Below are 16,366 nucleotides of genomic sequence, written 5' to 3' on the forward strand. Positions count from 1 at the left end.
ATCTGTGTCTTGTATCAAAAGGATGCGAAGGAGGGTGGTGGTTAATGAGGACGGATAGTGTGGGACCTGAGCATGACGTAAATGGTATAAAATAAGGGGTGGGGAACGTGCTGGCTCTGGCTGGGACAGAGTTAATTTTCTTCATAGTAGCTCATGTGGGGCTACGTTTTGGGTTTGTGCTGGAAACAGTGGTGAGAGTCCAGGCCTTCTCTGCTTCTCACCCCACCAGCGAGCAGGCTGGGGGCACAAGGAGTTGGGAGGGGACATGGCTGGGACAGCTGACCCCAACTGACCCCAGGGATGTGCCACACCATATGACATCATGCTCAGCATATAAAGCTGGGGGAAGGAGAGGGGGGGCATTAGGAGCGATGGCGTTTGTCTTCCCAGGTAACCGTTACACATGGTGGAGCCCTGCTTTCCCGGAGGTGGCTGAACACCCGCCTGCCGATGGGAAGTAGGGAATGAATTCCTTGGTTTGCTTTGCTTGTGTGTACGGCTTTTGCTTCACCAACTGAACTGTCTTTATCTCAACCCGTGGGTTTTCTCACTTTTGCCCTTCCGATTCTCTCCCCGGTCCCACCCGGGGGGCAGTGTGCGAGTGGCTGGGTGGGGCTGAGCTGCTGGCTGGGGTTAAACCACGCCGGGGGCTCTGTAGGGCAGGGGTGGGTATATGGGCCACGGGGGCTCTGCGGGGCTGGGGAGTCCCTGTGGGGCTGAGCGGACTCTGATAGTGCTGGGGGGGCTCTCTGGGACAGTAGGGGTTTCTATAGGGCCGCAGGTGCTCTGTAGGGCCAGAGTGGCTGCCTGGGGCTGTAGGGGTTTCTGTAGGGCCACAGGTGCTCTGTAGGGCCAGGGTGGCTCTCTGGGGCTGTAGGGGTTTCTATAGGGCCACAGGTGCTCTGCAGGGCCAGGGTGGCTCTCTGGGGCTGTAGGGGTTTCTATAGGGCCACAGGTGCTCTGCAGGGCCAGAGTGGCTGCCTCGGGCCGTAGGGGTTTGCTGTAGGGCCACAGGTGCTCTGTAGGGCCAGAGTGGCTCTATGGGGCCGTAGGGGTTTCTGTAGGGCCACAGGTGCTCTGTAGGGCCAGGGTGGCTCTATGGGGCCGTAGGGGTTTCTGTAGGGCCACAGGTGCTCTGTAGGGCCAGGGTGGCTCTATGGGGCTGCAGGGGCTCCACAGGGGCGGCCAGCCGCTCTGTGGGGCTGCTGGGGGTGGCTGGAGTAATTAGCATAGCCCCTCCCACATTATCCTCGCCCCGCCTCCCCGTGTCACGTGCCCCGCGGCGCTGGCACCCGCGGGAAGGGGAGCGAGGAGGCGGTGGCCCGGCACCACGTGGTCTGCCCTCATTTGCATAGCACCGCCCCCCAGCTGCAGGGGCGTCGGTTGTGCGGGGACCCCGCTGCGGCGGGGAGGGGGGGTGCGGGGACCCCCTGCGGGGCACCGCCCCGTCCCGCGGCCCCTGCGCATCCCCGCTGCTTCCTCCGGCGTCTGCCGGGCGCACCCCCGCCCCCCCCCCCAGCACCCCCGGGGCAGCCCCCCGTCCCGCCCGCCGCTCCCCTCCCCAGGGTCTCCGGGGCATCCCCAGGGCCCCCCCATCCCGCTGCACGCCCTGCTCCCTCCCCAGGGTGCCCGGGGGCATCTGCCGGGGCCTTCTCCAGCCCATGGGAAAGAAGGATAAAACCCCCTCAAAACAAGACACGGGTCCTAAATAAGAGGGAAACGAAGCTTTAAGTAGTGTCAGGAGACGCGGTGCTATCGAGGACGCTTGGAGCTTCGGTGAAGTGTTCTGAATAGTGCAGCCTCGTCAGGCTTTGGGGGTTGTTTTGCCGGTGAATCCTCCGCCGCAGAACAACGCGAAGCAAAGCAGCTCCACCTGGTGATGCGGTCCTTCGCTGCTGTCACCTGCTCTGGGGCCGGCAGCCGCCTGCACGAGTGACCCAGGCGAGGTGTGAAAAAGGCAGAGAGGTAGAAAACAGAAGTGCTGTCACTCCTTCATGCACTTAAAGAATGAGAGAATTGGGGGTTAAGCATGTGCGTGGGAGGGTTGGAGCGAGAATGCTGAGCGGCAGAATAACATTGCATCAGAATCAACGTAACATTTATACAAGATTGTGCAGGTCGCTATTAGGAGATGCTCCTAGCTGTCTAACAGTCAGAGCTTAACCGCTACACTCGATGTTCCCAAGCAGTTTACCTGGTAATGTGGGATGGCAAGTGATGTCTTAAGACCTTTCCTTTAAGAAAAACAAAAAAGAACACAGTAAAGAGAGAAAGAGCATAAATACAGGCATAAACATCTCATTTACAAGGAAAAGTTTATTGTAGCAATGGAATCGATAACAGCAAATGCTGTCAAAGAGAGGAAAAGAACTGAGCAGGTTTTTCTGAATGATGGCGACTGAATTGGATGAAAGGAGGAAGCAAAACCGCAATTTCACAGACTCTTGCTATCCCCACGAGCTCCTACAGAAGGAGGTGTTCCCAGCTGGCTAGCTGGGATAACTCCTGATAAGAACTGGTTGCTATTTCTGTCTCCAAAGGCCTGCTCTGAGGACTAAGTGATCCTTTCCTGCTCTGCGGATATTGTTAACTGCGTCTGGCTTAGTTTTGCTTTGGTTGTTTCCGTGTTTTTTTAAAATCATAGTTGCGTGCTTGAAAAGGGAAAGATATAATGCTTACTTTTTAGATTAATTGCCATGGCTGAAGTTGAAGAGATCAGAAAAACGTAAGCTGGCCAAAGAAGTGGGTTGAACTCAAAGCTGTCTCTATCTCCAAACAAGAGAAACTCTGTTTCTCCCGATGAGGACGGATCATTGTTCAAGGGTCAATGGTTTCACAACAGCTGACAGGGCAACCTGGTGGTTATGCCGAGTTGAAAGGATACTGGATGGGAAGGTGGGAGTCCTGTCCTGAACTTAATTCTGCTTCAGAGAAAGAGGTTTATTTACAGCTCAACAAAAAGACCAGGTGGTGGCCAGCAGAAGCCCATCTCGGGGGTGCAGAAGCGCGAGAGTGGGGCAGAAGCCTGGGGGGGTGCAGAAACCCACCTCAGACACGCAGAAGACCTCAGACCACCAAGTTGGGGGACTGCGGGGAGGTTGCAGAGGAGCCCTGGACAGGTTGGTGGTGGGGTTCCCTGGGGAGGAAAAAAAAAAGAGTTAAAGAATTGGAAAGACAACTTTAATGGAATGGAAATGGTAAGATTTTTAGGACCAGATTTTAGTGGTAAAGTTTTAGGACCAGCATTGGTGCAACCCTGCATACCCCAAACTTGCCAGAGAATAACATTAAATAACATTTCTACCTTTTCTCATTGCAAACAAATTTTTTGGGGGTTACTTTTAGCCCAAGATGAAATCCTGAAGTCTTTGATCTAAAAAAAAATCTTAATAAACCAACTGTAGTCTCTATAAATAACACTATTGGCATTACAGTTAGCAGTTTCATTTCTGGGCAGCAGAGAGGTCTGTGCTGTGTGAGCCAAGTTCCCTGTTTCTGAGGCTCTTGGCTGTCTGTAACCACACAGGGCAGGCTGTTACACAGGATTTGTTCCCCTGTACATGAAGCTGGATCCCCAGAGCAGCGGTTGTGCTACCCTCGGGACCTTAGTATAGCCCTTCTTGGGGGTGCTGAGAGAGAGGGTCCCAAAGGAGACCAGCCGAGCTGGGGTGCTGACCGAAGGCAACAGGCCAAGAGGGCCCCCAGCGAAGGGAGGGACTAGGAAGTTACAGACAAACGAAGAGGGGATAAGTCTAAAATGAAAACTGATCATGCAGGCTGACCTTGGGCAAGGACATAGGCACTACTGAAATGGAGACCCCGAGAGAGAAACAGAGAGTCCCTTTGTCTCTCTTCGGATCGACTCCCGTTCCTCAGTTGTACAAGAGTTTAACTGTGAGAAAGGGGAGGGTGAGGGTGTGTTCTGGGATTCGGAGGGCAGCCAAGAGCATTGCTGATTAATTATTTAAAAGGTCCTTTATTCTCATTCAGTTTCTAACTGAAAAATGGTAAAAAGAAATGACATAGTCCTCCTTGCAGTCCATGAAATTGCTTGGTAGGAAAGGCCAAAAAACCCTGTTTAGAAATAAGCGGTATTATCTTCAAGAGACGCAGTCCTTGTTCAAGTGTGGTCACTGTTAAAGGGCTTACTGCACTTAAAATTTCAGTATAGAAAATACAGACCACCACCACCACCTGAACGGCAGCACAGCGCGAGTTGTGCTGCCATATGCTGGTGGTGAAGTGGTGAAGCAACCCTTCCTGAAACATCTCTTCAACGTTTTGGTGAGTCCAGGATAATGTTCTTTTTGTTCTGTCAACAGAAAGGAAAAGAGACACTCTCAGAATAAAAGGCATGGATTGAAGTAAAGGCACAACGGACACATTCTCTACCTGTGCTAGACAATTGCTCGATTGCCTGCAGTCAGGAAGACGGTGAGGTAACATTTCAACGCTTATGGAAGCAGCGGCCATTTTTTATGAGGAAAGAACTGGGAGTGAAGTGACAGGCTGAGGCTGGAAGCCAATGGAAATATCCTTGAGAAACAGTTTTTGGCTTATCTCCATTTAGTTAGCGGGCAATTTCCATCTCGTAGATGTGAGAAAATAATAGCGTACTTGGAACGGACAGTGTGATTAACCAGTCAGAACTCCTAAGAAAATACCAGACCTGAATTTAATCTATCCCGAACCAAGAAAGAAAAAGTATTTTCTGAGCATCAAGTAAGAAACACCTCCTATGCTTCATCATCTCTTTTTTTTTTTTTTTTTTTTTTTTTGGCTTGTAATGATGTACAGTGTTATAAGATGTAGAACAAGTTCTCTGAAGGTGATTTCAGAGTAACTATTGTATTACCCTAACAGAAGGTTCAGAAAATTTAAAATTGGAAAAAAAGTGAGTTCATATTTTATCTAACATTCCAGTGAAACTGGATGGGAAAATCACAAAGCTGAGACTGTGAGGCTTAGGAGGAGATCCTAGGTCTTTACAGAAGGCTCCAGTAAGTACGCTTTGTATGACAGATGTCTTTATATAGGTGGGAGAGGCTTCCTTCCCGTGACCGAAGTTTGCCGTGCATCTCCTAGGTAGGATATTTGGATCTGCAGTCTGGAGAATTTCATTGTGCCCAGAGCTTGTGGCCTGAAATAGTACATCTTGGCTTCAGTAAAGCATTTTCAGAGCAGGTAAGAGTTTTGTCTAGTGACAACAGTTGGACTTGTAGGACTTCAATGGTAATTATGCTATGAAACTTCCTGCTTAGTTGAGTAGAAACAGAGAACAGTCGACAGCACCAACCGCCAGCGAGAGACATAGTGGTATTACACAGTAATGATACTAGGAATTTCAGCATCTGAATCTTAAAAGTTCTTTTGTCTTTATATATCTCTTTATTTTGATTGCAGTAACAGAAAATGAATATATAATTTTTTTAATATATAAAGAATGAACAATACTCAAAGCATTTACTTTCAGCTTCCCTCGAGGAGAAAACTAGGGACCTGTAACAGAGCCAGAATATTCATTTGCTGAGTAGCCCTTTGCAGAAGAATTGCAATATCCATGTTTTCCCCACTTCAGCTCAATAAACAAGAGGCAAAATCGGATCAAAACCAACAGTTTCAAGGTATCATTTAAACTGTGAGGAAACACGAAATGTACCAGAAACTGATTTTTGCAAACTAAACTTTCACAACGTTGAATGGAAACAGTGTTGGTTGTCTTCTCGGGTTTAACCATGCTCTCCCATATGGATTTGTGTTTTACAAAGTTTCAGCGAAACGTTCATAAAGAAAAGCACTTAGACTTACCTGAATGCCCCTGAAAGATTTCATTATCCAGCAAATCAATGCAACAGATTTTCCCTAAATGCATATTTGACTACACTTGGTGTGTAAAATCTTGAGTCACAACTCCCATCTAACGAGATTTTGATGAGGCAGTGATAAGGCAGTGAGCATATTAAAGATAAACTTTTGAGCCCAATAAATATACTATGAAGGCCAGCCTCCGAGTCCCTGCTGCATGCTTTGAAGAAGCAGTAAAGGCATCGTGGAAAGTAGATGTGTGTGAAGAAGAGCCAAATCTAGAGAAATGCGGAAAACTATTTTTTTTTTTCTTTACCTCTTTTTTATTTTAACTAGAAGTGAAGATTATCGGTTTCATAAAGGTTGGGAATGGCTCTTCTAAGGGAGTAAAGAATAAACCAAGTACCAAATGCTGAAGTTTCAATTCCACGCAACTATCAAAATCTGTTGCTTGATTTTTGAGCAAGTTACTTAACAACTATGCTTCAAGATTTCCTACCTAAAGAAGGGCTGAATATAATACAGCTGATGAAATCATCCAACTTCATTTGGTTCCTTCCTAGAATACAAGCAAAATCCCAAACAGAAGAGCCGACTTCCAGAAAAACTGCTTTTTATTCACACGTGTTTTAAAAATATCCACCCTGCCATTCTCTGTATGCTAATTACCTCTGCTCCTTGCCCTCTACAAATTCTTTTAGCATAAATTTGTATTTTGTAATCGTTAGCCCTTTACAACTCAGCCAATACATTCAACTAGAGATAAGGTAGTAACTTTCAAATCGAGTAGGAAATTACAGCAGCATCGAGTTAGGCTAGTGAGTTTTGGCTGAAGAGCTCTTCCTTCTCAAGCAAACCTCAAGATTAAGCATTTTTGTTTGTACCTCGAGATTCACGATTACTGGTCACCGTGTTATTCCAGACACTGAACACCATGACGCTTTGCCAGGTAACTGAGAAGTATTCTGAGACAAAAGAAGGTGGTTTTTAGGTTGCTGACATAATGTCACTCTGATCTCCTTCAAACATCAACTTAAAAGTTGGAGCTGTATTTATATACTGTTGATTGCTTAAAAGCATAGCCTCACAGTGCCCCAGGTACTTTTCAAGATGAGCCTATAGTGGAAACATTTTCTTGCTTCAAAGCAAGTTCCAGTTGATCTGCATACTGATCATTAAACTTAAACTTCACTGAAGTCTCTCCCAGTTCTATAATGTATGTAATAAGTGCATTTTTTGCGGTTCCTTAGTTGGAGATATCCTGCCCTTTTACGTAAATACATTCTCTGACCTTGAAAATTTGTGTAAGGATCGCAAACTGGGTCACTTACCTGGGGAATGAAGAATTTCCCCCTTAAATATATCTTTCAGTGTCCAAGGTGATGGATTTAGGAGTCTCGTTTGTCTAGCTTTCCCTAGTTCCTTGAAACTTTCAGTGAGGTGGTCTCATAACTTTCTTTTACAGCTGCTCTATTCTCTCTTACCAACCATATACGTTACAAAGGGGGGGGGGGGGGGGGCTGAGGACAGGAGAAAATAGCTGAATCCAAAGGTAGCAGTTTTTGGGCCATGATGTTGGGACAGAACGTTTGGCTGTAAGCTCCCCAGTTTTAAAGCACACATAGGTGAGCAAGAGCCGTTGCTTGGGGCAGCACTGAGCTTCCAGGCTGTCTTACATAGATGAACCTTTGTGGCCCAGCAGAGTTTTGCCCTGTGGGAAACAGAACTCAAGGTTAGCACCAAAACTTTCGTGAAACCTGTTACTTCATTTTGGAAGTTGTGCCTTCAAGCAAAGAGAGAACGGAGATTAAAAATACTGAGATACATATGAATCGTCACACACACGTTTCAGGCAGACATGCTGTCTCCTATGGCTCTGGCTTAATACAAGTTTGAAATACCTTTCATTAACAGACATGTATGTGGTTGTATCACCCGACCCCTTCGTTTCTCTTTTTATGGAAGCTCTTCTGGTCCTGCCGACAGAAAACTGGTAATGCAGTGAAAAAGAGCCAGAATGGGCCCCCTCTCCAAGTAGCCTCACAGTCACAAGCCTGATGCGGTGATGCGTAACACTCCCACAGCAGCTCCTTCCTCTGCCTGATCTCTGCTGGCGCTCCAGCATTTTAGTTGCAAGAATGATAACGATTCCGAAGTCACACCAAATACCGGAAAACTACAAATAGAAACACTGTACTTCACTATTAATAATTCATGTAGAATTCACAGCCTAGAAACATTAGTTTGCCTAACAGAACTGAATTTCCAACGTTACTACCTCTGTCCTAAGCTCGCTCTTTCTCCAAACTTGAGTAGTAGTATATTAAAAAAAAAAAAAAAAAGTATTAGCCAACTCATTTAATGAAACAACGGAGTAAATTAAAGTGAAGAGATACATTCACACTTTAATTTTGAATTTGCTTACATTTGTCTACTGGTACCCCAGCCTTAGAAAGCATGTTGTGTTACATAAAAAACCCTAAGGTCAGCATCTTCTCCCTCAAAAATTTATCTGTATTTGGGACAATGTTTAAAGGCATTGTTTTCTCCTGTCATTAAAATAAAAATTTTTGAGGAAAACTTCCTAAGTGAAAAAAATTAGGAAAACCTGTAAATTCTGGTGTGGTATTTTTTTGTTCTTCTTAAAAAGAAAATGATGTATTTGGTCAGTTGCCCCTTGTTGCAGAGGTATCGGTGAGCACTCGCTGCTGTTAACCTACAGAAGAACTCCCTGTTTTTCCACAGAACCAGGCTAAGTTTATAGGACCCAGAAGTTAGGGAAAAAAACCAAACCAACCACCTTCTTATTTTTATGTGTAATGTGGCGAGAGATTAGTTTGCCTCCCCACCTCCTCCCAAGCTGTCTTTCCAAGTAGGCTTGTGTTTTAAACTGCACCCATTTTGCTCAGCTCCGTACATTAAAAGTAGACAGGGCAAAAAGCAGTTTTAACTTTTAATAAGATGAGAATCAGGGTTGAAAACAGTTCCGAAGCCAGTGCTCATGGCTGAAATTTTAGCAATCTCTGCAATACAGTAAAATACTCTGAAGCAGTTTACCTACCTAGGAACTGAAGGACATCCACTCACAGTATTTAAGCCAGCTGGTTATGACCAGGAGTAAAATAGGTTAACTCTTGGAATTTCTATCTTGTCAGTCACCAGAGAGATTTTTCAGTGTAACGGCTTTCATCAGCAGAGGCTCAGAAATCCCCCTGGTAGCTTATTTTATTTACAAAGACACTTCAAAGTTTGTCATAGAACAAAGACTTATTCCCAATGGATGAATTTTCAGAAATACCAAGCTGAGGAAGAAGGGTACAGTTTTGGTTTTGGACTGCAAACAGATGCTTGCTTGTAAGTATTTTTACTGTTATACAAACTCAACATGTATTTTAGGGATAAGGACCTGCTCCCGTGTGAGATTTCCACTGATGATAATCTGTGGCCCTGATCCTGCTTTCTACAGTTAGTAGGAATTTTATAATCCACTTCCATGAAGAGGTCTTAGGAGTGCCAGTGTTGTTAGAAATACTCATAGCATATTAGATACAGTTGGGGAAAGAAGAGATTTACTCTCTTCCAGAATACGTTACATCATTTTATAACTTGAAACAACTTTATCCATCTTAGACATTTGTATAGCACCCATCACCAACAGTATGCTCACTAAGGCACTGCGCTGGTACTCGGCTGCCACGGGGTCTGCCTCCCTGTCTGCGGTCAACGATGTCCCGCGCCATCACGTTTCTATCTTTCGTTTTTCCTGGCACGCAGCTTTTGACATCGGGAAAACAGGCTGTAACACAAAACATCCTACGTCACTTACAGGAATATTGCGCCACAACTAGTTACAAGGTGCTCGGATTCTAAGGTGATGAACGTTAATATTTCGGTGCATAGATTTACTGGTAAAAGAAAATTACCCTGCAGGTATCAAATGTGCGCAACAGACCGGAACAGAATTAGCTTCAGCTCCTCTGGAGCTAACGACATACTCCAAGTTAAATAATCCTGTCCTCGGTGCCATGATTCAAAATAGGTTTCAGATAAATGAAGGTAAGCCCTCAGGGCTCCTGTCTACGACAACTGATCCAGCATCCCTTCATATGCTTTTGCATCGAAGTCTGCTCCTAACAACTTACAGAGCTCCAGTTTCAGCCCCTAAGAGAGCAGTTTTTGATGCTTTCAGAAGCAGCTGAATATTTTTTTTAGTCTGTAGTGGATTTACCTCTCCACATTATTAAAAAAGCCCTCAGGAGTTACGACTATTCTGCTGCATCGCACTGGCTGCGGAATATGTGTACTGACGTACAAATTACTACAAGTTCTTGGGTTGAAATAAGTTACTGCAAATGCACAGTAGCTGATTTTGAAACCACAACATCTCTACAATTTATTATTATTTTTTACAAAATACCCAAAGTGATCAGACCATATTGTAGGTTACTGGCTTGCCAAAGGTTATGTTTTAAAATCAAAACCATTTCTGAGTTACAGAAGTGCCAAAAACAATCTTGAACCAGGTTTGTTTGTTGTTTTTGTTGTTTGGTTTTTTTTTAAACCAACCCCCATCCAACAAAACAGTTGTATAACTTAAAACAGAAACAAGAGTTTGTGTTGGAAACTATTTAAAAACCAACCCACCAAATCACGCTTGAGCAGAAGCCTTGTACGGCAGAGATTTAGCTTAGGGCAATTTAGTGCCAAGCTATAGACCCTCTATGGGTTTATAATGGAAATACTGACACAACCTCAACTATAGTGATGCAAATGTGCCCTAAAACACTGTATTTGCTTTTATTAATAAAAGTGGTAGTGTTTACATTTGCAGGTATCTTACACTTCAGCATCACGATGAATACTGAGTAGAAGGAGTTAAGTTTTGGCTGTAAGGTCAGAAGTTTCCAAACAGATGAATGAGACAGAAGTGAAAGTCCTCAATCATGAAAACAAGAAGTTCAAATAAATAAATAAAACAAAACTAGGAAATATGGGTAAGCATTAGGTTGGAATGGTTCAATTAACTGCAAATTATGGCCACTAAATTAGAGACAGAAGAAAACACAGTTACTTATTAAATAGCAAGCATTAAAGCTTTATGTTTCTATATTAAAAAAAAAAAAAAAGCTGTTAAAAATAAGACTTGCATTTACCAGGCCACCAAACTGCATGGACTAATAGAGACTAACAAAGGCAATACTGAGACATTAAGACACACACACACTCCGTACTTGTGCAACTCAACCCTATTCGAAACAATTGCCTTTTTCCTCACTTAAGGAAAAAAAAAGCATCCCCTAAACATTTCTGTTCATATAAAGCTTTAGGTTTCTTAAACTGTTGCTGTCTTATATAGCTCCTTGTTATTATGTATCCTTCTCATTATCAGAGAAAGCAGCTTATTTTTAATTATTTTTTTTTTTAATGGAGGTGCTTTGTTTCTCTGAGAGATTACATTCCTCACCCCGCTACAGGTTTTCCCCATTTGTAAATTTGGCATTTACACCAACTCCTCTTAGGCTTAAAAAGATAAGGGTTGGCCCTCAATTAAAGATTTTGGCTCCTGTAACTAAAATTAAGGCTCACAATGAATTTCCTTTCCACAACGCGTGTCCCGTTTTTATCTACTGGAAACACCAGCCCTTAACCTAGAGGCACTGGATACATTCTTCTATTGTAAGGGGCTGTTTTCGGTCACGTCCTCCTACAGTTCTACAAATTTCAGGTGGCAACTTTCTAAACCCGTGAACAGGAACGATCATTTTTAAAAGGTGAGTAGCAACTGCAGCTAAAATTTTTAGACGATTTAGTGTCTTCTGGAAGATCACCGGTGATTTCGAGTTAAGAGAGATGGGACAGTAACTCCATCAAGTCCCTGCTCTTTACATGAAAATGGACTAGGTGATTAATTTTCATTTAAACATTTCACCACAAAAGCAATGAAAACTCTCAGTTCTGAACAGCTGCAGTTCTTAGTATTAAAAAGGCATCTGATACCTGAAGCAAATCTAGCTGCACGGACGTCACGGACACATCCTAATTTTAATTTAAACTGGACCTCTTCCCAAAAAAGAAAGTTAACACGGTCTCTTGGGTGGAGGGAAGCTAGTGTGAAAGACAAAGAGGCAAGTATTTTGGTGTTTGGTTTTTGTTTTGTTTCTTTTGTTTTCCTTTTAGAGTCACTGCAGTAAGCTCCAGATCCGTTTAGGGGCGTAAATGAAGGGGGAACGGGGATGTTCGAGTAATATAGGCTAACACTGTTCTAGATGTGTTATTACAGCTGTAATTTCTGACTGTACAAATTGTACACGTAGGTTTAGACACATGAAAAAGTAACACGCTCACAGAGACATAAAACACCTAGGTATAAAATATAAAGCAGTGTAGTAGTTACTAAAATTACATGCTCTCTTATTGCTACAGTGATTTTTGCTCTTTTTCTTTTTACTGTACCACATGTTGTTCTAAGCATATAATTTGCATAAATTATTCAAGTTTAAGAAAAATCCACACATCTTCACTTTAAGCTACTTATATAGTTAATATAAAACAAAAAGGTTCTAAAGTATCTCTTTATTAAAAGAGAAATAAAAATATCATTTGAAACTGGAATTCAGTGGCCAAATCCAAGGGCAGTGCACACCTTGCCATTCTGGTAGCAGTACGCCCGCGCGGCGTGGTGGACTTCGGTGGGGTATTTGGCCCAGCCTGGAGACGGTCACCAGACCTGCATGATGCCCTCTGTGTCTGTTCTTGTTCTGGTTTTGTCTTTAGCAAAAAGGACTACGAATGACCAAAGACTAACATTTATAATTTGTAGCAAAATTTGGTTTATGTAGAAACAAGCCATGTTTTGCATTTGGATAGAGATTTAAATGAATTAAAGCTAAAAATTAAAAAGCACGATGCTGCAACATCTGGTCACTTGTTGAAGACCTCACTTTTAAAGTGGTTAAGTTTGCACAATTTGTACTTTTTTCTTTTTTTTTCTTTTTTTTCTTTTTTTTTTTTTTTACTAAACAGTATTTTTCCTTCTTTTATAAACCAGAAAAACTAAACTACAGATAAATTTTCCCTACCTTGAGCTAATGCTGCAGATAGGGTTGACAAAGCTGTACAGCGCAATCAAACATACTTACATCTTAGCTCATTGTACAGGTACAGCCATAATCAAGGCACAAAGATCTTCTACAAGTTATTTTTTTTTTTCAATAAAGTTGTACAAAATAATACATTTTACAGTCTGTACAAGAATAATAATCCAGCAGTAAAATAAAAAATGAGGGGAGGGAAGAAGAAAAAGAAGGGAAAGACTGTGAGGACTACAGTCCAGATAATGATTTTTTTTTATAGCAGACAGGATCATCAGTGGACAAACTGAAAACAGTGTGTGGTTAACTCTTTCTGCAATCACAGGCCATACGCAGTTCAATTCATAAATGTCCATGGTTGTCTTTAGACCACCAAGACTGGTTTTAAAAATACCCTTCTGAAAGGTAGCAGTTGGTTTTTGCACTGTCTAGGTCTGTTGTAGAATTGTCAGTATTTCCGTTCAAAGCCACATTACAGTCAGAGAACCAAACTCAAGTGTCTGTCTTCAAACTTGGTCTGTGACTTGGCACCTTCTTTAGTCTGATGCAGTGAATGATACAAAGTGGAGATCACGGGTTATATGATTATGCCCACAACAGTGCTAAATTACCTAAAGTTTTCTCTCCCCAATTTTTGTTTTATCTTTCAAATTTTTATCCCCAATTCTTTCAGGTGCTCCACATTCAGGGCTTTTAATTAATTAGTTTTTATTTCTTTTTTTTTTTTTTTTTTTCTCTCTTTTGTTAATAACAGTGTTAGGGAATCCTCATGGAAATGGCCTTTTAAATGTTAGGGGCCATCTCAAACTGTCCGAGGGGTACAGAAGCAAGCTTAGAAGTGCTGCTATTGTCCAGCAAGGAGAAAAAGTTGAGGGGTGCAAATCAATGGGAGATTCAAACAGTTCTCTTCCACCCTATGTGGGCAAGGGTGTTTTTTTTTCTTTTTTTAATAAGGAATAAGGAGTCCAAAACACAGAAAAAAGTGCTCTCCATCACAACAACTCGTATTGGCGAAGGTGCATGCGCTGAATAATGTCCCGACAGTCATTGAAAACCCTCCGGATGTTCTCTGTATCCACTGCACACGTGAAGTGAGGATAGCAGTAGTGCCTTCCATCTCCGCTTGCGGTGCTGATTCTCTGTTAAAAGTAAGAGAGAGATACTTGGTTACAATAAAACTGACTGGGGAAAAACCCCCACGTTCTCTAAACTCAGATGAATGAAGGTTAAGCTACACATGTGTGAGTTGTGTTTTCAAAGGGTGTTAACGAAGTGGCAAAATGCCCACAATTTTTCACACTCTCACATAAAACATGAAATTTAAAATGACCGGAATTATACGGTGAGAAGGTCACTGCGTACTGGGGAATTTCAGAGTTGAACTCACAAAAGTGCTATTATTTATAGGCAGCTTTGGTGAATTTAACCACACAACTCCTCGTCAATTTGTCCGTGACGAGAGTGGGATTTTGCCTCCTTGTACAAGGCTTTCATCCCTGCTTTACACTTACAGAAAGCCTCCCGCGAAAGTTCATTTTGCTCCATTTTAAAAAATGAGTCCACAATTTGATTGCCATGCTCACCACTACAAGTAATTGTCATAATATTTAAAAAACCTACGTCCATTATAGCTTCAGCTGACCAGTAATGGGAAAGATACTAAGAAAAGGACATTAATATTTTACAGAAGATGCATCTTTTGATGAGTCTTTATCTTTAGAAACGATGCATGGAATAAAAACCTGGCCCCATTAATAACAGTAGGACTTCACTCATCATTCTATTTGAAAGTTTCTTAATTCTCAGCAATTCTTTTGCTATTTAATTATGTACTGCGTCAACAAACAAATATCTGAAGAGGAGCTAAGGAACAGCAGTAAAGCTCTTAAATGTAACAGTGTTTTATGCAGCGTGGATGTTAAGTATAAACAACGCAAGAAGTGACAGCACTTTGCAATAGTAGAAGGTGCATAAGAGCTTATATTTGAGAAGAATCACGTAAGAAACACTGAAAGAAAGGAAATACTTACAAGAAACTCGTCTCTAATAAAATACTTGGCCCTTGTAACTCTGGGATCCTCACCAGGCTCTGGTGTTGCTGATTAATAATAAAATAAGTATCTCATTAAACCAGATGTTTTTTGGTGATAACGCCTAAAAATCGTAACTTGTTCTGTTTTCTGCTCCCATATGATAGAAACATACTTTGCAAAACTGACTATGAGATAAGACAAACCGTAACGTATTATTTAAAACAGCAAGATTTCAGGAGAACGAAGGAGTGTTACAGTGGCCATAGTACCAGGCATTTGGCAGGTTAGAGAAACGACCACAGACACAACTCAGGGGAGCCCAGAGGACATATTTGCGACAAGCTGTACTGTGGTCTACGCCAGCAAAGTAACAGGATTTTGGCATGATGAAATTACTAATATATTAAATGTACAGAAGACAGGATTCCCTCACTATTAATACCTAAAATTTAACATTACAGTTTGGCTGAAAGACAGTGAAGATTACATCTACTTAAGAGTTTTCAAGTCTTAGCTGAAATTACCAAAACCATCACAAACGCAATTAACAAGGAAATGATAAATTGCTAATAAAACTTAAAAAACTTACCATCATCTGGTGTAGTGTAGCGAGCAAATTCCGGAAAGTAGTCTTCAATTTTAGATTTCCCTGCCAAAACTTTCTCTGCTAGCAAATCTTGTTTATTCAGGAAAAGAATTACTGAAATGGTCCGTAGCCACCTGTAGAAAATTGAAACCGAACGCTCTGAGAAGGCACAGCTAGGATCATACAGCAAAAAGACACTTAACCCAGTTCTGGAGAGAACAGTCATACGACACACTGTAATAATTTTCAAAGGTTCCTTTTATACCTGAATCCAATGGTGTAATTCCAGATGTACACACCTTGCGTGCGGTTTGTGTGCCCACCTGCTGCTGCTAATCCACATACATCAAATAGGTGAGCATATCCACTTTTTAGCGTGCTAGTCTATCACTGCTTTAATTACTTCAGCCTCAATATGGCAACTACCAATTTGTAAGTCTCCAGAGTTTTCTTCAATTAGATGCGTGTATTAGACATTAATGTAACAGGTAGGCAGTTGTGATCGCAGACTAGCTTGGCCCGTGCTGCGAGAAGCAAGTAACACAGGCTAGGCTGCTGGTGTGGGTTAACCCCGGTGGGCAGCAAAGCACCACACAGCTGCTCGCTCACTTCCCCCTCCGTGGGACGGAGGAAGAGGAAAGGAAGAATAAAAGCAAGAAAATTTGGGGGTCAAGATAAAAAAATATAAATAATCATTGTTCAATAAGTGAAGGATACGTGGAAGAGAGAAGAAAGCAAACCAAACCAAACCAAAGGCAGTCACTCACCACCTCCCGTGGGTAGACCAATACCCAGCAAGACGGCTAACCCTCCTAAGCCCCCCCCTTTTCCCTCTTATTGCTGAGCGTGAC

General features: G+C 42.7%; 2 protein-coding genes across 4 annotated transcripts in view; both read right to left on the minus strand.

Annotated features, from left to right (window-relative positions):
* Positions 1-1,732: 1,732 nt before the first annotated feature.
* Positions 1,733-10,030, minus strand: LOC104013083 (uncharacterized). Its single transcript, XM_087749585.1, has 5 exons — positions 8,867-10,030; positions 7,137-7,981; positions 6,690-6,770; positions 3,048-3,136; positions 1,733-1,924 (listed from the first exon to the last, which is right to left on the minus strand). Exons 3-5 carry the CDS (start codon positions 6,739-6,741, stop codon positions 1,805-1,807), a joined length of 261 nt encoding a protein of 86 aa, XP_087605711.1. The 5' UTR covers positions 6,742-6,770; positions 7,137-7,981; positions 8,867-10,030; the 3' UTR covers positions 1,733-1,804.
* A 139-nt stretch (positions 10,031-10,169) lies between these two features.
* The window catches only part of GNAS (GNAS complex locus), a 161,233-nt gene continuing 155,036 nt past the window's right edge, over positions 10,170-16,366 (minus strand). For all 3 annotated transcript variants that reach the window (XM_087749582.1, XM_087749583.1, XM_087749584.1), the window contains exons 10-12: positions 15,519-15,649; positions 14,927-14,994; positions 10,170-14,035 (exon numbers count right to left, since the gene is read on the minus strand). In XM_087749582.1, the coding sequence (XP_087605708.1) occupies positions 13,889-14,035; positions 14,927-14,994; positions 15,519-15,649 (346 nt within the window). In that variant the 3' untranslated portion in view covers positions 10,170-13,888. The remainder of the gene's footprint in view (positions 14,036-14,926; positions 14,995-15,518; positions 15,650-16,366) is intronic.

The sequence above is a fragment of the Nipponia nippon genome, unplaced genomic scaffold (assembly GCF_047370975.1).
Source record: "Nipponia nippon isolate SJK-2023a ecotype South Korea unplaced genomic scaffold, ASM4737097v1 scaffold_13, whole genome shotgun sequence".
Classification (NCBI taxonomy): Eukaryota; Metazoa; Chordata; class Aves; order Pelecaniformes; family Threskiornithidae; genus Nipponia; species Nipponia nippon.